The 23,382-nt window shown below is 39.3% G+C and overlaps 1 protein-coding gene across 1 annotated transcript; it reads right to left on the reverse strand.

Annotated features, from left to right (window-relative positions):
* Positions 1–6,544: 6,544 nt before the first annotated feature.
* Positions 6,545–9,353, reverse strand: LOC117703231 (uncharacterized). The gene is given in 5 exon segments (XM_076928317.1): positions 6,545–7,014; positions 7,099–7,790; positions 8,767–8,827; positions 9,024–9,150; positions 9,345–9,353. Coding segments are annotated over 5 exon segments (1,359 nt in total).
* Positions 9,354–23,382: the final 14,029 nt, after the last annotated feature.

A 23,382-nucleotide genomic window follows, 5' to 3' on the forward strand; every position in this document is an offset into this window, starting at 1 on the left:
AATTGAAAAGGAAGAAGTTAAAATATCATTATTTGCAGATGATATGATTATATACTTAAGTGACCCCAAAACTTCCACCTGAGAACTCCAACCATGTTAAACAACTTCAGAAGTGGCTGGATATAAAATCAACTCTAACAAATCAGTAGCCTTCCTCTACTTACAGGATAAGCAGGCTGTGAAAAAAATTACGGAAACAACACAATTCACAATAGTCACCAATAATATAAAATACCTCGGTGTGAATCTAACCAAGCAAGCTACAGATCTGTACGACAAGAACTTCAAGTCCCTGAAGAAAGAAATCAAAGAAGATCTCAGAAGATGAAAAGATCTGCCATGCTCATGGATTGGCAGGATTAATACATTAAAAATGGCCATCTTGCCAAGAGCAATCTACAGATTTAATGCAATCTTCATCAAAATTCCAACTCAGTGCTTCACAGAGATAGAAAGAGCAACTCAAATTCATTTGGAATAACAAAAAACCCAGGATAGTGAAAACTATTCTCAACAATAAAAGAACATCTGGGGAAATCACCATCCCTGACCTCATCCCTGACTACAGCAGTAGTGATAAAAACTGCATGGAATTGGTACAGAGACAGGCAAGAAGATCAATGAAACAGAATCAAAGATCCAGAAATGAACCCACGTACCTACAGTCACTTAATATTTGATAAGGAGATAAACCATACAGTGGAAATAAGACAGCATTTTCAATAGGTGGTGCTGGTTGAACTGGAGGTCAGTGTGTAGGAAAATGCAAATATATCAATTCTTATCTATTGTACAAACTCAAGTCCAAGTGAATCAAGTACCTCCATATAAAACCAGACACGCTGAAACTAATAGAAGATAAAGTTGAAAAGAGGCTCAAATGCATGGGTACAGGGGAAAAGTTCCTGAACTGACAAAATGGCCACCAACAGATTGGGAAAAGGTCTTTACCAATCCTACATCTCATAGAGGGCTAATGTGGGGAAAAAATTCTCTCGGCGGCGGGGTCCCATGGACATCCGGGGTCCCGGCAGGCTTCCCACACTGCTAGAGGAGGGTCCCCCATTCACGAAGCCACCAGTGGGCAGGCCAGCAGCTGCACCAGCAAGGTTCAGGGTTCCAAAGGCTGGGAACTTGGTGGAGGCAGGACCAGGTGACACATGGAGTCTGGTTTTCCAAAGCTTTTATTGTTCATGGCATGGTGAATGGGTATAGATGGCATGTGCTCCCCGCCAAAAGCCAGGCTCCCCTGGCTTTATAGGGAGGGAGAAAAAAGGGAAGAAATAACTTAATTAGCTTTGCCCCCCCCCCCCGCCTTTAGATAATTCATTAATATTTTAATCTCTGGAGGTGGATACTTGCTAATCATGCCCTCTACGTGTGTGTTACGTGACTGAAGGTCACAGGTTAAATGGAGTTACCTTGTCCAAGGCCTATCAGGCTAATACCCCAAATTTACAAAGACTCAAGAAATTAGACTCCAGACAATCAAATACCCTATTTAAAAATGGAGTACAGAACTCAACAAAGAATTTTCAACTGAGGAATATTAAATGGCTGTGAAGCACCTAAAGAAATGTTCAACATCTTTAGTCATCAGGGAAATGCAAATCAAAGTAACCCTGAGATTACAACTCACACCAGTCAGAATGGCTAAGATTAACAACTCAGACGATAGCAGGTGGTAGCCAGGATGTGGAGATATTGTTGGTGGGATTGTAAGTTTGTACAATCACTCTGGAAATCAGTCTGGCAGTTCCTCAGAAAATAGGACATAATATTACCTGTAGATCCAGCGATACCACTCCTGGGCATATACTCAAAAGATGTTCCAATATATAACAAGGACACATGCCCCACTATGTTCATAGCAGCCTTATTTATAATAAAAAATTTGGATGCCAAGGAAATGCTATGGCACTCTACAACTGGGCATACTTATGCATAGATAAAAGGAAAGGATACACTTATTGGCACAAGGCACGATCCAATCAGGTATTAAATATGGGGAAGAGGGCATGTTGTCCTTTTTCTTCAGTATGCTGAAGGAGCATGGTGGCCACCAGAGCGATAGGTGAGACATGCTGATGCCAGTACAAAGACTGATGCTGACCTCTGAGCTTGCTGAGTGCCCTGACAATGGTGACTGGAAAGCTGTATTGGATATAAGTTCCAGACCCACCATTGCTTACCTATAACCCTGATAGGACAAACTGCCTTGCTTCAAGTTCTTGGACATTGTGGAACAGAGAATCAAAAAGAGAAGTTATAGTGCCTCTGGTATGGTTATTAAATGTGACCACTTATTCAGACTCAATCATGGACTGGTCTAGAAACCAATATTGAAAATAACAGTTTTCATTTGGAAGTCTGGTTCTGGACATTTTCAGAGACATATATGGAAATTAGCTGCAATTCTCTACCCTGTTATGTTAGCAAGAGGTAAAGTTGGGGAAGGATCTGGATTTCAAACAGGTGTTTGCACATGTGTTAAGCCCCTCCCCCCCTTTTTTTTTATTTTTCTTTTTTTTTTGTTTTTTCGAGACAGGGCTTCTCTGTATAGCTCTGGCTGTCCTGGAACTCACTCTGTAGAGCAGGCTGGCCTCAAATTTAGAAATCTGCCTGCCTCTGGCTCCCAAGTGCTGGGAATAAAGGTGTGCTCCACCACTGCCCAGCATGTTAAGGCCCTTTTAATTGTCAAGTTAAAAATACTTTTGTTTCTTCTACAGTGTTTAACGTAAGTTGCCTTGATTGTACACCTTCTAATTGTGTTTGTTTCTTGAAATATGGAATGTTGGTTATGGAGATCTATCAACCAGCTTTTGTTTTAGTGCCCCGAGTATCACAGAACCTTGGTATTCTAAAAGTAGTTTTAAAGTACTGGAAGAAATGAGTCAGGCTTTCAACAGAAGCAAGAGAGTAGTGGGCTTGATTATTGCTGGTATAACATCTTTAAATACATTAATTGCTAGCACCACTGCTTTTGCAATTGCTGCGACATAAGTTAAGACAGCTACTTTTGTTAATCATTTAGCAAAAAAAAAAAAAAAATGCTACTAATGTGTTGAATATACAAAAGGATTTAATAGGCATTTGGAAGAAGGGATTGATGCTCTTTATCCTATTCAAATTACTAGAAGGTGGCTCAGAATTTAAGGGTAAGGATCTATCTTGAGTGTCATGCCAAATACCATTGGATTCATGTTAGTTCTAAAATTTACAGCAGTAGTCATTATAATCAGGAAGAAGTTTAATGACACTTGCAGTGTATTTGGCATAATTCTAACAACTCTTGGGATGTTTTAAGGATACATAGGAGCTCATGAATTTCAAGAATGCTGCTCTGCTGAGTGTTGATGCTGTAGATACTGCAGATAAAATTATCCATGGCCTGAGGTCAGTATTTCTATTTTGGTCAAGCTTCAAAAATGGCATATATAGCTTGATTATGCTAGCCCTTTTTGTCCTGGGTATAATTTTAATCCTGACAATTCTGCTAAAGTTTGTCTTTAACAACATCAAAATGTTGGCAGCCAAAATACAATCAAGGCTTGAACCTGAAAATAGACCCTGTAAACAGAGTTATTAAATAAACAGGCTGGCAAGCCAGGGATGGGTAAAATTCTGCAGAGCCTTATCAACCTAATACAGCAATGCATTCCTTTTGATAATGCATATTCCATAACTTGTAAGGAAGGAATTCATGGCAGAAAAACCTAAGACAGGCTCAGTCTTGTTTATGAAAGAAAAAGGGCTGAGAAGCAGAGAGCTTTTGGAGCTGCTTGGCAAGAATCTGACATGGATCAAGAACAAGGAAATGGGCAGCTTGGCAGGAATATGACATTAGGCTAGAAGAAAGAAGTAATTTCAGGTAGGGATCTAAATCTTAAGCTAGGAAAAAGAATAATGTCAGGCAGGAATCTGAATATTAGGCTAGAACAAAGAAGTAATTTCAGACAGGAATCTAAATTTTAGGCTAGAACAAAGAAGTCACCTTCAGACATGAAAATGACCTTGGGCTAGGACAGGGAAGTAGGTTCAAATACTTTGGTCATCCTGATACGCCCATAGAAACACTGATAATGTGAGTGTTCATGTAATTGGGTTTAATGCCTTACATATTCTTTGACTATTTGTGTTTATTGTCTTGTTTGTTCCTTGACTATTTGCATCTATTGTATTGCTAGACTCTCAACTTAGTACTGACCTTAATACATGCATGTAATCAAAATGGTATAAAAGCATAAAGTAGGAGGGGTGATGGGATGGGGGTTCTAGGGAGGGAAAATGGGGAAAGTCGATGACATCTGTATTGTAAATGAATAAAATATCCAAAAAAAGTGCATATAGAGCAATACAAATGGAACCAAAACTAAGAGTTTCGAAATACACACACACACACACACACACACATATATATGAAAATACAAGAAAAAAATATACAGTGCATGCTCCTGAATAACAATATGAGTTCTCTAACACAAGGAAAACAAGACCATCATTCCCTGATAGGAAGCTGCTAGTAAATTTTAGAATTTTCTGAAATTCTTGCATCAGCAAGATGGCTCAGGAGGAAATGGCTATGGTATACAATGCTGACAACCTGACCTTGATCACTCTATAAAGATGGATAAAGTATATGCTATACTGCTGTCACCCAGTATCCACATATCTGTCATTGCTTATATAATCTCATTACACACACACACACACACACACACACACACAAACCAGGAACACTTTAGTAAAAATAAATCTTGTTACATTATCTAACATCTCTAGATAATCCCTTTTGGTGGCATACTACAAGATGATGTGTCAAATTGTAAGTAATGCGAACATGAAGAAGCATGGTACATCAAATAATATGTACATATCTGTTGGGGGCCAACTTTTAGCAGAAAGCGGCTATCAGCTTTGCAGCCATCTTGAGCCATATACCCTGACATGAGACTTGGATTACAATAGCCTACAACAGCTGAGCACACTCCGATAATCTTGGTTTAGATACTTTGAGATTAAAGGTGTGTGAGATTAAAGGTGTGTGACTTAAGAGTATGACTTAGAAGTATAGAGATCAGAGTTAGAGACAAGACCTAAGGGCATGATTAAAGGTGTGACTTAGAGGTGTGGCTTAGAAGTGAGACATATAAAAGGCAGAGACAGAACAGATCAGAATCAGACACATCAGACATTAGGGAGACACAGAGGAGAGAATCAGACACATCAGACATTAGGTAGAAGAAACTTGGCTCCAGACAGAATCAGACACAACAGACAGACTGGAGAGAGACACATCACAGAAGAGAGAGGAGACACTTCAGAGAATACAACTTGGAACTAGGAATTAGGTTAGAGAGAACAACTTGGAGTTAGTTATTAGACATTAGGCACTTGGCACTTGGAAGAAGAAACTTGGAACTTGGAGGCACTAGGAACTAGGGACTGGGAACTTAGGACTTGGGACTTGGAGAAAGGAAGAGAGACTGAAGAATAAACAGGATTGAATCACACTATGTCTGGTCTCCATTCCTCTTGACTGCCCTCACTCTCTCTCTTGCTGAACCCCGACCCATGGACCGGAGCAGCAGCTTGGGCGGGGATACAGTGGCCGCCCAAACGTGGGTCGGCCTGGGCCTCAACATTTTGCCTGGGCCGCCCCAATGTGGGGCTAGTGTGGACCCCAACACATATCCATGACAATGAAGCCATGGTGTGGGATATACAGTTGACTGCTGATTGTCCTAAGACAATACTTCTCTGAGTGGTACATGAAAATGCTATTTTGGATACACATGAGGTATTTAATGTTTGATATATTCTATTAAACATTTTAACATTACAGTTGTTAAAATATGTTTGACAACATAGCACACATTGGAGTACAGATTTTGTGCTTTAACTTGTACTTAGGAGGCTGACACATGAGATTCAAGAGTTAAAATGTAGCCTTGACTAATGACTGACAACCAATGCAAGCTACATAATATAGCACAACATTTAAAGAGAATTTGTGACTCTTCTGTTGCCACTTTCATGGTGATCCCATCCTCCTCTGAAACCATAAGCCAATTTAAAATCTTTATAAAGTGCTTTAGACATTGTTTTATTTATTTATATTCCAAATATTATCCTCCTTTATGTTCTCCCCTCAAAGAGTTCTTCACCACATTCCCCAAAACACTTTTCCTCTGAAAGAATGTTCCCCGACTCACAAGCATCACCTGCACACCACCCCTTATACTTCCCCTTCCATGGGGAATCAAGTCTCTACAGGATCGTGGGCATTATTTTCTTATGTGCAAAGGCTTCATTGCTTGCATTCATATTTCTCTCCAGTAGATGTTCTTTCATGCATTCAAAGATGACCATGATACACAAGGACTTTATCACATTGGTTACATTCAAACGGTTTCTCTCCATTATGTGTTGTTTTATGTATTTGGGCACTACATGGATTTGTAAAGGCTTTAAGACACTGATTATATACAAAGGGTTTCTCTTCTATATGTGTTATGTCTTCCTTTATACCACAGGAGACCAGTTACACATGAAAAGGCTTTATCACACTGATTACATTCGTAGGGTTTCTATCAGTATGTCTTCTACTATGCACTTGGAGATTACTGGAAGTTGCAAAGGCTTTGCCACAGTGCTTACATTCATAAGGTTTCTCTCCAGTGTGCACTCTTTTATGTTGTAGGAGATGACTGTTTCTTGAATAAGCTTTACCACATTGGTTACATTCAAAGGGTTTCTCTCCAGTATGTGTTCTTTTATGCATATGAAGATGACTGTAAGATATAAAGGCTTTTTCACATTCATTACATCCATAGGGTCTCTCTCCAGTATGTGTTCTTTGATGATACAGGAGACTACACTGACGTGGAAAAGCTTTATCACATTGATTACATTCATAGGGTTTCTCTCCTGTATGTGCTCTTGTATGTACTCGGAGATTGCTTGGACATGCAAAGCCTTTACCACATTGATTACATTCATAAGGTTTCTCTCCTATATGAATTCTTTCATGCCTTTGAAGAGAACTGTTTTGTGCAAAAGTTTTACCACATTGGTTACACTTAAAGTGTTTCTCACCAGTATGCATTCTTTTATGTCTTAGGAGATGACTATTTTTTGCAAAGTCTTTACCACATTGGTTACACTTATAGGATTTCTCAACAGTATGTACTCTTTTATGTCTTAGGAGATAATGTTTTTTTGCAAAGGCTTTACCACACTGGTTACATTCAAAGGGTTTCTCTCCAGTATGTGTTCCTTTATGCCTATGAAGATGACCATAAGCTATAAATGCTTTACCACATTCATTACATTCATAGGGTCTCTCTCCAGTATGTGTTCTTTGATGATACAGGAGACTACACTGACGTGGAAAAGCTTTATCACATTGATTACATTCATAGGGTTTCTCTCCTGTATGTGTTCTTGTATGTATTCAGAGACTACTTTGATATACAAATCCTTTACTACATTGATTACATTCATAAGGTTTCTCTCCTGTATGAATTCCTTTATGCATCTGAAGAGAACTGTGACTTGCAAAGTCTTTACCACATTGGTTACACTCGTAGGGTTTCACTCCAGTGTGTACTCTTTTGTGTCTTAGGAGATGACTGTTTTTTGCAAAGGCTTTCCCACATTGGTTACATTCAAAGGGTTTCTCTCCAGTAAGTGTTCTTTTATGAGTATGAAGATAACTGTGACGTACAAAGGCTTTCCCACATTGAATAAACTGAGAGGGCTGCTCTTCAGGATGGCTGCTTTCATGCCTGCAAAGACAATTGGCACATGTGAAAGCTTTCTCACATCATTACACTGATGAAACTTTCCATTTGTATGAATAAGTTTTATAATTTGGTCTAATTATAAAAAACAACCTGGTTTTAATGAATTATCACTTTGTTTACATTCACGGAGTTCCCCTTCATTATGGGGTGTTTTATATCTTTGAAGATACTTGGACTAAGAAGAGCATTGATTACATGACTCACATTTACAGCATCCTCTTTACTATACCAGGTTTTTCACAGATCTGAATACAACAGGATGAAATAAGAGCTTCGCCACTCAGATTGCACACAAAAAAATTGCTCTTGTGACAGTAATACTATATATGCTAAGTGAACCAAGGCAAATAGAAGAATTTCCACATCCCTCATACTCAGAGAGATAGTCCACAGTATGAGTTTGCAGATGTCCCCAATACAGTTGGAAAGCCAATCATTTGTAAACTTGTAGCACATTTAGAGAGTCTACTCAAAGTGGGGAGTACTATGTATCTTCAGAAATCAGCCTACCTCTGCCTCCCAAGTGCTGGGATTAAAGGCATATGCCACCACTGCCCAGCTGAATTTTGTTTTGTTTTGTTTTGTTTTGTTTTGTTTTGTTTTGTTTTTAAAGGTTTTGAACATATACTTCTCACATTCAATATATTCAATATGTATATCTTCCAATGTCTAAGTGGTAGGAGATTAAACATACTGGCATTTCTCCAGCATAGCTATATTGGGCTATGATTTAAATGGTAAGGTCTATTAATGCATTTTTCTTTGTTTTTGTACTTAGAGGAATGGCTTGAAAACACAAAATAGATACCTGCCATTGACATACATGGTTTATCATAATTCAAAAGCATTTATAACTTAAAACAGTGCCTTTTTTACACTGTTGTTTTCTTTAAAACTTGCAGGACATACTAAAATTTCTTACAAGACATATTCTTATCAGTTTGCACATGCAAATTACCTTCCACGTCTTCTAGAACCTTGAAAATGTTCTTCAATATTATGGTCTTCCCAAACATAGCCTAAAATATAGTACCAAGGACCATATGTTACACTATTGGAAATTAGGCAAAATTTAAGTTACTAACTTCAGTGAACTTTACAACCATGCCTGATTTATTCACCTCATTCTCAACTGAAATTATAAGAACAAATAACAATAACAAAGAAACATTTGTCACTACGTTTTAAAAAGTGAAACAAAATTCACTGTATTACCTATCGCAGCAAGATTCCTATAGGTCTCCAGCATCACATCTTTGTAGAGGCTCTTCTGAGAAGGATCCAGCAAAGCCCACTCTTCCTGAGTGAAGTTCACATGCACATCATCATAGGTCACTCTACTCTAAAATATCCAGTACATGTACATGTAAAATATCCACTACAGAAGGAAACATATTATTGAAAACACTGTAAATGTATATTTTAGTGAGAATACAGCCATATAATTCTGGTAACATCTGCACTTAATTCCTGATACCAATGCTCTAATGTAATCAAGGCATTTTAGAAGGAAACTGAATGATGAATCAGCTTCACCTCTGTCATTTCTGCACCTCTTGAGTAGGATAAAGCCTTGTAAGAGAAATGGTAATTAATAGACATGAAGACAGACAAGTGCACAGTTCAACAGTACTGAGCACACATTACATAAATTGTATTAATAATTACTAACTAAGCACATGATGAGCATGCTGGGTGTATTACTCCTGCACTTAATCCCAGCAGTCAGCATGTGGACCCAGGTGTATCTCATTGAATGGTTTGGTAAGCCTGGTCTATGCCATAAATTCTAAGACATCAACAGGTAAATATTAAGACGTTAACTCCCCTGTAAAAATCAATCAAAGAATCAACAAAAAATAGAAAGAACTCAGGGGTATTCATTGAAGATCCTATAAAGAATTATATATTTACTGCATGTCTTTATTCATGTTCCAAAATCCTCAAGTGACCCAGTTTCAATAGTAAAATTAATTAAAATCTTAATAAAAGTTATGCATGTTTAAACAATTGAAGGCTTAGCAGAAGGGATTATTACTCCTAAGGCACCTTCCTAGGCTTCCAATCCAAAGCAATGTCATTCATGTCAAAGGTGATAACACTGACAATTCTTGCCTATGTTTAAACACTGACAGCATCTGAAACTACCTAGTGTGTTTTTTCTCTCCAAACACACACTTTGCATTTCTTTCTACTACACTTGCTGCTTTTATTCTACTGTAGTTCTGAATGAGTCAAGGTAAGAACCATACAAAAGAGCACTCCCCTTCTGCCCCTCTCCTGGATCTGAGGCCTGGAGCAGACCTCTGCCTGGTCTGCCCTTGTGGACCCCGGATTCCACCAGAGACATCCTGGAGGCTCCACGGATCTCAGAGCCATAGGTAGAAAGTCCCACACACTGCGCTAAGCCCATAGTCGGGTGCTGGGAGCCCTCAGATTCCATTAGATACCCAAACCCCTGCCCCTGTAGAATAGCACTCTCCTTCTGCCCCTCTCCCAGGTCTGAGGCCTGGAGCAGACTTCTGGCCAGTCCGCTCTTGTGTGGACCCCGGATTCCTCCCGAGACATTCTGGAAGGTCCACTCAATCCAGAGCCACAGAGGAACAACTGAATTCAGAGAGTCAGACAACATATCCTGAGATATCCTAGAGGAGCCACTGCACTCAGATCAGTGGGCACCTTATCCTGAGACATCCTAGAGGAGACACTGCATGCAGAACAGCAGACATCTAGCTGGTCTGCTACCTTGGAGGCACCATATCCTGAGGCATCCTAGAGGTACCACTGTAATCAGTGCAGCTGGAAAAGATCACAGAGACATCTGGACCCCTAGGAGATCAGACACAAGCAAGATAACTGGAAAGGCAGGCTTCATTCAGAGACAGCAAGTACAGGTAGCACTAGAGTTAACCAGAGGGCAAAAGGCAAGCGCAAGAACGTAAACAACAGAATCCAAAGTTACATGGCATCATCAGAACCCAGCTCCCCCATCAGAGCAAGCCCTGAACACCCCATCACACCAGAAAAGCAGGATTCAGAATTGAAATCACTTTTCATGATGATGATAGAGGACTTTAAGAAAGACATAAATAACACTCTCAAAGAACTTAAGGAGAACACTGGTAGACAGATAGACAGACAGAAACCCTTAAAGAGGAAACACAAAAATCCCTTAAGGAATTGCAAAAAAACACAACCAAACAGGAGAAGGAATTAAATAAAACCATCCAAGATCTAAAAATGGATGTAGAAACAATAAAGAAATCACAAAGGGAGACTACCCTGGAGATAGAAAACCTAAAAAAAAGATCAGGAGTCATAGACACAAGTATCACCAACAGAATACAAGAGATAGAAGAGAGAATTTCATGTGCAGAAGATACTATGGAAAACATTGACATAACTGTCAAAGAAAATGCAAAATACAAAAAGCTACTAACCCAAAATATACAGGAAATCCAAGACACAATGATAAGGCCAAACCTAAGGATAATAGGTATAGATGAGGGGGAAGACTCCCAACTTAAAGGACCAGTAAATATCCTCAACAAAATTATGGAGGAAAAACTTCCCTAACCTAAAGAAAGAGATGTCCATAAATATACAAGAAGCCTACAGAACCCCAAATAGACTAGACCAAAAAAGAAATACCTCCCGTCACATAATAATCAAAACATCAAATATACAAAACAAAGAGAAGATACTAAAAGCAGTAAGGGAAAAAGGCAAAGTAACATGTAAAGGCAGACCTATAAGAAATTACACCAGACTTCTCACCAGAGACCACAAAAGCCAGAAGATCCTGGACTGATATCATAAAGACCCTAAGAGAACACAAATGCCAGCCCAGCCTACTATACCCAGCAAAACTCTCAATCAATATTGATGGAGAAACCAAAATATTCCATGACAAATCCAAATTCACACAATATCTTACCACAAATCCAGCACTTCAAAGGATAATTGGTGGAAAACTCCAACACAAGGAAAAAACTACAACCTAGAAAAAGGAAGAAAGTAATCTTCCAATAACCCTAAAAGAAGGTAGCTATAGAAACATATCTCCACTGCCAATAACAAAAATAGCAGGAAACAATATTCATTTTTCCTTAATACCTCTTAATATTAATGGACTCAATTCCCCAATTAAAAGACATAGACTATCAGACTGGATACGTAAACAGGACCCAACAATTTGCTGCATACAAGAAACGCACCTTTGTGAAAAAGACAGACACTACCTCAGAGTAAAAGGTTGGAAAACAATCTTCTAAGCAACTGGTCCCAAGAAACAAGTGGGAGTAGTGATTCTAATATCAAATAAAATCAATTTTCAACCAAAAGTAATCAAAAAAGATAAAGAAGGACACTTCATATTCATCAAAGGAAAAATGTACCAAGAGGAACTCGCACCCACATACATAAAAGAAACTTTACTAAAGCTTAAAGCATACATTGCACCCTACACAATAATATTGGGAGATTTCAACACCCCACTCTCAGCTATGGACAGATCATGGAAACAGAAACTAAACCGAGACACAATGAAACTAACAGAGTTATGAACCAATTGGACTTAACTGACATCTATAGAACATTTCATCCTAAAACAAAAGAATATACCTTCTTCTCAGCACCTCATGATACCTTCTCCAAAATAGACCATATAATTGGTCACAAAACAGGCCTCAACAGATACAAAAAGATTGAAATAATCCCTTGTACCCCATCAGACCCATGGACTAAGACTTGTCTTTGACATGGACAAAAACAATGGAAATCCCACATACACGTGGAAACTGAACAATGCTCTACTCAATGATAACTTACTTGGTCAAGGAAGAAATAAAGAAAGAAATTAAAGACTTTTTAGAATTAAATGAAAACTAGGACACATCATATCAAAACTTGTGGGACTCCCTGAAAGCAGTACTAAGAGGAAAAATCATAGCTCTAAGTGCCCACAAAAAGAAAATGGAAAGCGCATACACTAACAACTGAAAGCCTTAGAACAAAAAGAAGCTAATATACCTAAGAGGAGTAGACGGCAGGAAATAAACTCAGGGCTGAAATCAACCAAGTTGAAACAGAAAGAACTATACAAAATATCAACAAAACCAGGAGTTGGTTCTTTGAGAAAATCAACAAGATAGACAAACCCTTAGCCAGACTAACCAAAGGGCACAGAGACAGTACTCAAATTAATAAAATCAGAACTGAAAAGGGAAACATAACAACAGAAAGAAAGGAAATTTTAAAAAAATCATCAGATCCTACTACAAAGGCCTATACTCAACAAAATTGGAAAATCTGGATGAACTGGACAATTTTCTAGATAGATACCAGGCACCAAAGTTAAATGAGGAGCAGATAAACCATCTAAACAGTCCCATAACTCCTAAAGAAATAGAAGCAGTCATTAAAAATCTCCTCACCAAAAAATGTCCGGGGCCAGATGGTTTCAGTACAGAATTCTTCCAGACCTTCAAGGAAGACATAATACCATTCCTCTTCAAGCTATTCCATCGAAGAAACAGAAGAAACACTACCCAATTCGTTCTATGAAGCTACCATTACACTCATACCTAAACCACAGAAAGACCCAACAAAGAAAGGGAACTACAGACCAATCTCTCTTATGAATATTGATGCAAAAATACTCAATAAAATTCTCACAAACCAAATCCAACAACACATCAAAAAAATTATCCATCATGATCAAGTAGGCTTTATCCCAGGAATGCAGGGATGGTTCAATATTCGGAAATCCATCAATGTAATCCACTACAAAAAAAAAAAAAAAAAACTCAAAGAAAAAAACCACATGATCATCTCACTAGATGCTGAAAAAGCATTTGACAAAATTCAACATCTCTTCATGGTAAAAGTCTTGGAAAGATCAGGAATTCAAGGCCCATACCTAAACATAGTAAAAGCAATATACAGCAAGCCAGTAGCCAACATCAAACTAAATGGAGAGAAACTTGAAGCAATCCCACTAAGATCAGGGACTAGACAAGGCTGCCCACTCTCACCTTACCTATTTAATATAGTACTGGAAGTCCTAGCTAGAGCAATTAGACAACAAAAGGAAGTCAAAGGGATACAAATAGGAAAGGAAGAAGTCAAAATTTCATGATTTGCAGATGATATGATAGAATACTTAAGTGACCCTAAAACTTCCACCAGAGAACTCCTAAACCAGATTAAAAAAAAAAAAAACTTTAGCAACGTGGCTGGATATAAAATCAACTCAAACAAATCAGTAGCCTTCCTCTACTCAAAGGACAAACAGGCTGAGAAAATTAGGGAAATGACACCCTTCACAATAGCTACAAACAAAATAAAATATCTCAGAGTGAATCTAACCAAGCAAGTGAAAGATCTGTATGACAAGAACTTCAAGTCTCTGAAGAAAGAAATCGAAGAAGATCTCAGAAGATAGAAAGATCTCCCATACTCCTGGATTGGCAGGATTAACTTAGTAAAAATGGCCATCCTGCCAAAAGCAATCTACAGATTCAGTGCAATCCCCATCAAAATTCCAAATCAATTCTTCATAGAGATAGAAAGAGCAATTTAGAAATTCATTTGGAATAACAAAAAACCTAGGATAGCAAAAACTATTCTCAACAATAAAAGAACTTCTGGGGGAATCACCATCCCTGACCTGAAACTGTCCTATAGAGCAGTAGTGATAAAAACTGCATGGTATTGGTACAGAGACAGGCAGGAAGATCAATGGAATTGAATTGAAGACCCAGAAATGAACCCACACACCTATGGTCACTTGATCTTTGACAAGGGAGCTAAAACCATCCAGTGGAAAAAGGTCAGTATTTTCAACAAGTGGTGCTGGCTCAACTGGAGGTCAGCATGTAGAAGAATGCAAATTAATCCATTCTTATCCCCTTGTATAAAGCTCAACTCCAAGTGGATAAAGGACCTTCACATAAAGCCAGATACACTGAAACTAATAGAAGAGAAGTTGGGGAAGACCCTCGAATACCTAGGCACAGGGGAAAAGTTCCTGAACAGAACACCAATGGCTTATGCTCTAAGATCAAGAATCGACAAATGAGACCTCATCAAATTGCAAAGCTTCTGTGAGGCAAAAGACACTGTCAATAAGACAAAAATGGCAACCAACAGATTGGGAAAAGATCATTACCAATCCTAGATCCAATAGAGAGCTAATATCGAATATATACAAAGAACTCTTATTAGACGCCAAACAACAAAATAACCCCATTAAAAATGGGGTACAGAGCTAAACAAAGAATTCTCAACTGAGGAAACTCGAATGGCCGAGAAGAACCTTAAGAAATGCTCAACAACAGGGGCTGGAGAGATGGCTCAGCAGTTAAGAGCACTGACTGCTCTTCCAGAGGTCCTGAGTTCAATTCCCAGCAACCACATGGTGGCTCACAACCATCTGTAATGGGATCTGATGCCATCTTCTGGTGTGCCTGAAGACAGCTACAGTGTACTCACATAAACTAAATAAATGATTTTTTTAAAAAAAGAAATGCTCAACATCCTTAGTCATCAGGGAAATGCAAATCAAAACAACACTGAGATACCACCTCACAGCAGTCAGAATGGCTAAGATCAAAAATTCAGGTGATAGTAGAGGCTGGCGAGGATGGGGAGAAAGAGGAACACTCCTTCATTGTTGGTGGGGTTGCAAGCTGGTACAACCATTCTGGAAGTCAGTCCGGCGGTTCCTCAGAAAAATGGACATAGCACTACCTGAGGACCCAGCTAGCTATACTACTCCTGGGCATATACCCAGAAAATGCCCCAACATATAACAAAGACATATGCTCCACTATGTTCATAGCAGCCTTATATATAATAGCCAGAAGCTGGAAAGAACCCAGATGTCCTTCAACAGAGGAATGGATAAAAAATTGTGGTACATTTACACAACGGAATATTACTCAGCTATTAAAAATAATGAATTCGAGAAATTCTAGGTAAATGGATGGAACTAGAAAATATCATCCTCAGTGAGGTAACCCAATCACAAAAGAACACACATGGTATTTACTCACTGATAAGCGGATATTAGCCCAAAATTTGAAACAACAAAGATTCAACTAACAGACCACAGGAAGCTCATGAAGAAGGAAGAACAAGTGTGGATGCCTAGGTCTTTCTTAGAAGGAGTAACTAAATACCCAAGGGAGCAAATATGGAGACAAAGTGTGGGACAGAATCTGAAGGAGAGGTTGTACGGAGACCATTCCACCTGAGTATTCATCCCATGTGCAGTCACCAAAAATAGACGGTGATATGGATGACAGGAAGGGAATGCTGACAGCAGTCTGATAAGGCTGTCTCCTTAGAGATCCCCCAGAGTCTGACATACCCAGAGGCATATACTCCCAGCTAGCCATTAATCTGATCAAGGGTTCCCAATGGAGAAGTTAGAGAGTAGACTGAAGGAGCCAAAAGGGTTGGTGGCCCCTTGAGGAGAACAACAATACCAACCAGCCAGAGCTCCCCAGGGTCTAAACCACCAGCCTAGGAGCACATATGGAAGGACAAATAACTCCAGCTGTATATGTAGGGGAGGAAGGCCTTGTTGGGCATAGGTGGGAGAGGAGATCTTTGGTCCCATGAAGCTGAACACTGAATTGGGGGGGGGGAGGGAATCTAAGGGTGGGGAGGGAAGAGTGGGGGGTAGGTGGGTGCACACCCTCATAGAAGCAGGAGGAGGGGGTAAGGGGTTCCTGGGTGGTGGGGGGAATGGGGTAAGGGGATGAAATTTGAAATGTAAATATTATATCCAATAAAAGAGGGGAAAAAAGAAAAGCTGTTAGAACCAACATCTTTAATAAAATGTCAGCCCTCTTAAAAAAATTATCTTGATACTAAAATTTGTTTTGAGAATTGTATATTGCAGAATACACAGCCTTGGTGTATCTACTCATCAAGCAAGCTGAGCAGACCTGCTCAAACCTCTGAGGTTTGAGGTCCTGGAATTACATCTGGATGCAGTGAAGACACAGCATCAGAGGCTTATCAATTTACTCTTCCTCCCACTCCTCTTCTAATATCTCAACACCCATAATCAGCTTGAAGAAGTTAATGTAGAGTCAGCGCCCCTATTCCCTGGGCTTGAGGACTAAAGTGGTAAATGTTGGGCTGTCTTTCTAGGGAAAGGTATTGGTTTTGTGGGAATAGAGAGGATTAGCTAGGATTTATTGCACAGCCATAACCTATTGGTAGAAATCTGTACAATTATTATCAAGTCGAAGATATAATTTCTTAAATGGCACCAATTTACTTTGATTACAAATTTTAAGGTTTTCATTGGTACGAGCTTCTTAATGATATAAAAGTGAGATAAATATTGATACTCTCATAGGCATTGTACCAGTATAACACATTTAGGAATACAAGGCCTAGACCCAGTCCTTCATTTAACTTTTTAAACAGATTTGAGATGGTTAGCCTGTGAGTTAAGGGACTATAGCAAATTCATGGCTTGGAGTTTATTGTTAGGGTGTTTTCTAGGTTTTATTTAGAAATAGCTGAGTGGAGTTAACAGACAACAGTCCAGATTACCTTACATGGATAGTTGGTTTTCAAAACGTCAGAATTCACAGAATTGACGTTACAAACATTTCTGTATTAATGTTCATTTTGATTAGAGACCTGTCTGCTCCTGACAGCTTCCTGCATTGAATTCTAAGAAGAAATTGAACATCTTTGGAGTTACTCCAGTTGTGGTGAGACAGCCACTAGACAAGAATTGCCTCTTTTCATCTACAGACAAATTACTGTCCAGAAAAGGACACACTTGCAGAATAGTCGACTGATTATATCTGCCTAGACAGAGTAATCAGCCCTTAATAATTCTGCAGCACTAAGGTCTGTCAGATGATCCTGGGCCAGAAGGTGGAAGGACAGATGCTCCCACGTTTTGTAGTATAGGGAGTGTCCAGGTGTTCAGAGGTCTCTATAAATTGGCTAAGTTTTAGAAGCTATGTTTTGTGCTTCCCACAATTTTAGTTAACTCAGTCATTCTGGATTTCTGGTGGGGTTGAAAACTTATGGTCTCATAGCCAATCCTGGCTATTTACCTTGAGAGAAAAGATTTGAGTGGATGGTTTTCAGCTGATATTCATTCTAAAGCCAAGGAAAAAGCCAGGTTCAGAACTAAATGTTTTAGTTAGGATAGATGACAGAGGTTTTGGTTAGTCAACAAAATGATGGCCTGGGTATTAGGACTATCTTGTACCTCACTGGTAAAAATTGGCATAATTATGCTCTAATTGTATTTGGAGAGAAAAGTTTTATTTTAACAGGAAGAGTGATATGTAGGAGGAGCTAAGGTGGGAGGAGTACTGAGAGGAAGAGAAGGAGTAAGGAGAGAAGGAGAAGAGGAGAGAAGAAGCTAGGTGATGAGAGAAAGAGAGAGGGGCGGGGGACAGGGAGGCAGATGTTCACGTGTCTCCACCAGTCAAAGATAGTTTATATATCTAGGTTGGGTAGTGGGTTACACCTCTGATTGAGCATTACCAAACTTATAAAGCCTTTGATTAACATTTTTAAAAAGTATATAAATGCAAAAAGGAAAAGGGGGCATGGGATAGCGGTTTTCTAAGGAGGGGAATGTGGAAAGGGGATGGCATCTGAAGTGTAAATAAAATATCCAATAAAAAATACAAAAGCTTCAATATGCCAACTAAGAAATCAGGCCATTGTCTTTTAATTCTGCCCTACTCAGTTCCACAAGGCATTGGGAAAATAAGAAATATTTGTGGCCTAAATAGCAAACATGATCTCCAGCAAAGATTTTCATAGTGTCTGTTTCCCACTGAATTTCTATGACATCATCTTCCTCTGTCTGCATCAGTCCCAATACTCCAATCTTCCAAAGTCCTACAAGAACAGCCAACTAAGATATGTATACAGCTCTCTAAGGCTTTGACCATCTCAAACCTTATGTTTTCCATATAATGCTGAAAGAAAATATTTCCAGGTTTTAAAAGGACTGAAATCCCTTTGTGTGTACCATTCTTTGTTCTAACCTGCTACTCAGGTTGAACAGTTTTCTGGATGCTTCTTTCAGATCACAGTTCATCATTTTGTGAGCTTAAGACAGAAATTGATGCTAGAAAAAAAAGGCAAAAAGCATAGATCAACATTGTTTCTTTGTTTATCCTCCTGCTTGGTCACTGTCCCGTGTTCAGCTAGCTTACTTATCCAGCCCAGGCCCCCTTGCTTAGGGATATTGTGACCCTCAATGGAAGTGCCTTCCCATATTAATCAACACAGTTTCTCAAAGACAGTGCAACCAGCCATTACAATGGGGCAGGGCATACACCATTAATTGGGTGACTATATGCTCTAAAACATTGAAAAATGAAGCTAATTAGGACAACAATGTATGAGAATGTTTTAATGTCCTAAACCAATGTGTTAACAACACCAATCAATTAAGTAGCAAAACCACAAATACTGATTGTTATAACAACTGGAAAAACAGGTTTGGCAATAAATGAGGAGAGATAAGTCATTAGAATCAAGCAAAGAAAACATTTTCTCCAGAGAAAGTTGCCGAACCTTCAAAAACTCAAGGAACGCATAATAAAATATATTAAATTTTCAGAAGACAAAAATCAGTGAGAGTCTATTATTTTTAGATTATACTTAATAATATCATATGACAAAAATGGCACCACTAATTACAGTAGCATGCACCATCACTGTCCTGCCACACACCCTTAATCTTGCCAAAATCTAAATTGGCTATAATCATTTCCACTGAACATAATTTACTCTTGATACCATAAAGAGAAAGCACCTTTCTTTTTTTTCTGCAAAACACTCTGGCCACCATATAAGGGACCAAGTACTGATGTTACCCTAGTTACAAAATTACATTACACTTAGACTTTCTGAAAGAGAAGAGGAATGGTTCAATTGTCACAAATATAGATCATATTGATTCTCTAGTGTGTAGAGCTTTAGGGGATGCTTGACAGGAATGTGACATTGGCTATGTAGAGTGAAAAATTATAAAGACCATTTTATAAAATATATAGAGGCATTTTCTTTACCCCTAGACCTGAGCAAAAGAATGCAGGTTCCAGAAAGCAGAACTGAATGTAAGATTTCAGGCCTTCACTGCCCTGGGATACATTCTGGGAAGAGTTACATTATTCGTGAGTCAGAGGACACTTGCTGGATTAACATTCCTCAAGCCTCAGGGAAGAGAACCCACCTGTGGGTGGGGAAGGCCCAAAGCAGGAAGACACATTCCTGACCACAAAGAGAAATGCAAGTCATCTAGGTGAGACTGAGAAATAGTTGAGCTAGTGACAGGGCAAGACCACATTTTGAGAATACAGAATGTTTTCCACATGACCCTGATTCACTTTGGTTGCGTTCCTCTGGAATTCGCCACTATTTTTATTGTTATATTTCCTTAGCAACCCTTCACTCCCTCCTCACTCCCTGGGTTTGTGGTTTCACCCTTTAAAAACCCTTCTCAGACTGACTGGCTTTGTCAATTCAACTCCTGTGTGAGTGAACCGAATTGATCTTGGCAGGCCAACTCTCCCTAATAAACCTCTGCTGATTGCATCCTGGTACAGTGTCTTGCAGTTTTTGGGTGGCCGTGACTTTCCGAGACTTGAGTAAGGGTCTCCCAAGTTTGAGAGGTCTTCAGCCAAGGACAACGAAATGGATTTTAGGCAGTAATCTAAGATAGGGCCATGACAAGGAAGTAAGTTCAGGCAGGAATCTAATTTTAGGCTAAAACAGAGAAGTAATTTCAGTCAGGAATCTAAGTCTTAGGCTAGAACAAAGTAGCAGGCCTCAGGCATCTATATGACTCTGGGCTAGGACTGGAAAGTAGGGCCAGATATTTTTGTCATCCTGATGAGCCTTTAGAAACAGTGATCATGAGAGTGATCAAGGGAGTGATCACAGGACTTTGTCTATTGCCTGGTTGTTCCTTGACTATTTGTATCTATTCTATTGCTGATTCTTCAACCTGAAACTGAACTAAATACTTGCATGTAATTAAAATGGTTAAAAAGAAAAGTGGGAAAAAATAAACCTGCCTTCAGCTTCAGAACTGGCTGGGGGTCATGCTGCAATATTGTCTAATCATCTCTTTTCTTTTAATCCTCACTCCTGCTCTGGAGAACCTGCTGACTGACTGAGCTGGCTTGGTCACTCTAGCATGAGCATTCCATTTACAAGTGAGCCAAAGCAAAAAACCAAAAAAACCCAAAAAAACAAAAAACCAAACACACACACAAAAAGGAAAACCCTGAAATCCTTGGCGACATTGTAAGTGATCTGTTCTTGAGGTCCAACTTTTAGCATGATCATAGTCCCCATTGCCATTCTACCTTAGTGTTCACCCTGGAGAAACTAACATTAACATGAAATCCAATCTGAAGTCCATAAAAGGGATTTCCCTAGTTTGATGTAACACACCTGTGTCATGCTTCCAGTCATATATTTTAAATGCGTCTAGTATTAATTTACTTTGTTCTACTATTGTGAACCAAACAGTAAAACTGTTACATTGCTATTGTGTAAGAGGATGATGGGTAGTAATCTAGTCTGTTTTACTAGATCATGGTCACTGATATTTGGTTCCAGAATTGACCATTTTTGTTTCAATGCGAAATATCCTCCAGAGTTCATGTGTTCCAAGGATCAATGATGCCAAGCTGACAGTGCTGTTTTGCAGTTGTGCATCCTATAAGAAATGGAGCCTCCTTTGAGAAATGGATTGTTGTCAAGTATTCAAGGTTTATGGTCATTGTACATTTCAATTGGATCTCTGATTCTTGACCTAGGACCATCAAGCTAGATTCCCAACACTATCCTTAAATCTTTCCTATCATAATAAAGTATTTCCGCTGGGTATATATACTGCTAAAATATACCTTTCATTTTTATGTCACATGTTGCCAGGTACTTTCAGAAGACAGCATTCAACAAATAATACTTTCAGGTTCCATTGTAAGACAGAGTGCCAGGGCCTGAATGGCCTTGGGGAGAACAGAATGACATGGTTCTGTAAGGCCTCCATGAATGGAGGACCTCACCCAAGTCTCGGGAATTCACAGCCACCCATTAACTGTAAGACACCAAACTTGATGTAATCAGCAAGAGGTATATTTTAATCAGTATACTGAGGTCAAGACCTGTAGCCCACGCAGGGGCAATGGGGTCTGACCCCGGGGCTTTGGAGACAGAGAGAATTTAAAGCCCAAAACCACATCTCAGGGGGGGAACCACAACCCAGGGGGAGTAAGGGAGGGCTATTGGAGAGCACCTGTGGAAAGTCCCAGCCCATTATTCAGTTTGTGACAGGACACAAGGAACAGGCTATTCTCTAAGAGCCTATACGTAATCAGCCAAGTTCCTGGTATCCAGGATGTACGGGCATGCTGAGAACTCCCAACTCAAACTCTCCTGGTATCCAGGGTGCACAGGAACGCTAACTTGAACTCTCAGCTCAAACCCTATTCAATCTATCTTATGGTCAGTTTTTAGTTCCTGGTACCCATAGCACTTGGTCATGCTATCTTGAACTCCCAGTTCTGAACTCTATTCAATCTACCATCTATTTTGTCTTGTGGATAGCTAGTTTCCTAGGACCCAGAACGCAGAACAAGCTGATCTGAACTCTTGACTCCATCTGTGGAAGGTTTAAAATTTTTTAACTCTTTCAGTTCCTGCCCCAGGTACAGGGACAGTGGATGTGGGCCTTCAGCAGTGTACATGGCTGCCATTGGCTTATGGCTTGTTTGTATAATAATGTTCAAATTTTATGTTCTTCCTTCAAGGAATGTCCTCCCTGTTAATGTTAATGACTCCATGATAATCAGAGACAGCACAAGTCCAGGAGGCATGGTAAGGCTAATGTCTCAGCAAAATGGTAAACTCTGGGACCTTCAGGACAGCCAGCCCTTAAGGCTATGAAAAAGACCTCTAAAACCATGGGTTCAAAAAATATAATTTCTCAAAAACTAAGAATGCAATATGAGGTATGAGGGACTTCACAAATCTAAAACAACAAAAGCAGGTATGCTGTGAGCCAACTTGTCAGAAAGATACTAAAGGAGACGGGAGATAAATGGATTAGGAAGTGGTGATCATGGAAGATATCACCCAGCTAAGCTTTTTGTTTGTGCTTACAAAGTCAGAGGAATTCCTGGGCTTAGGATCAGCCTGGAACAGTAGAAGTTTAGGCCCAGGTGTGGCAGAAATGCTAATTTCAGGATTAGGTCCCACCCAGGTAGTTTAGCATCTGTGTTTAACCTAGGCAAGCAGCTCTCTGAATGTTTTTGCAATGTTAAAAGAAGTGTGTTCTACTTGCTGTCTCCTAAGAACTAAGGGCCTGGCGTCCTGGGTTGCTGATTCTTAAGCTAATCAAAAGGAAACTTGGAGTAAATGACTGAATTGATATGTAAAATAGAAGCCAAGGCTTATGATCTGCAGGAGATGAGCTATGCAGAGAATTTTTTAGAATAGCAAGAGAGAATTTCTTGGAGAAGGGTCTCCAGCAGAAAAATAGAGAGAGCTGTCT

This window comes from Arvicanthis niloticus, chromosome 2, assembly GCF_011762505.2.
Source record: "Arvicanthis niloticus isolate mArvNil1 chromosome 2, mArvNil1.pat.X, whole genome shotgun sequence".
NCBI classification, from domain to species: Eukaryota; Metazoa; Chordata; class Mammalia; order Rodentia; family Muridae; genus Arvicanthis; species Arvicanthis niloticus.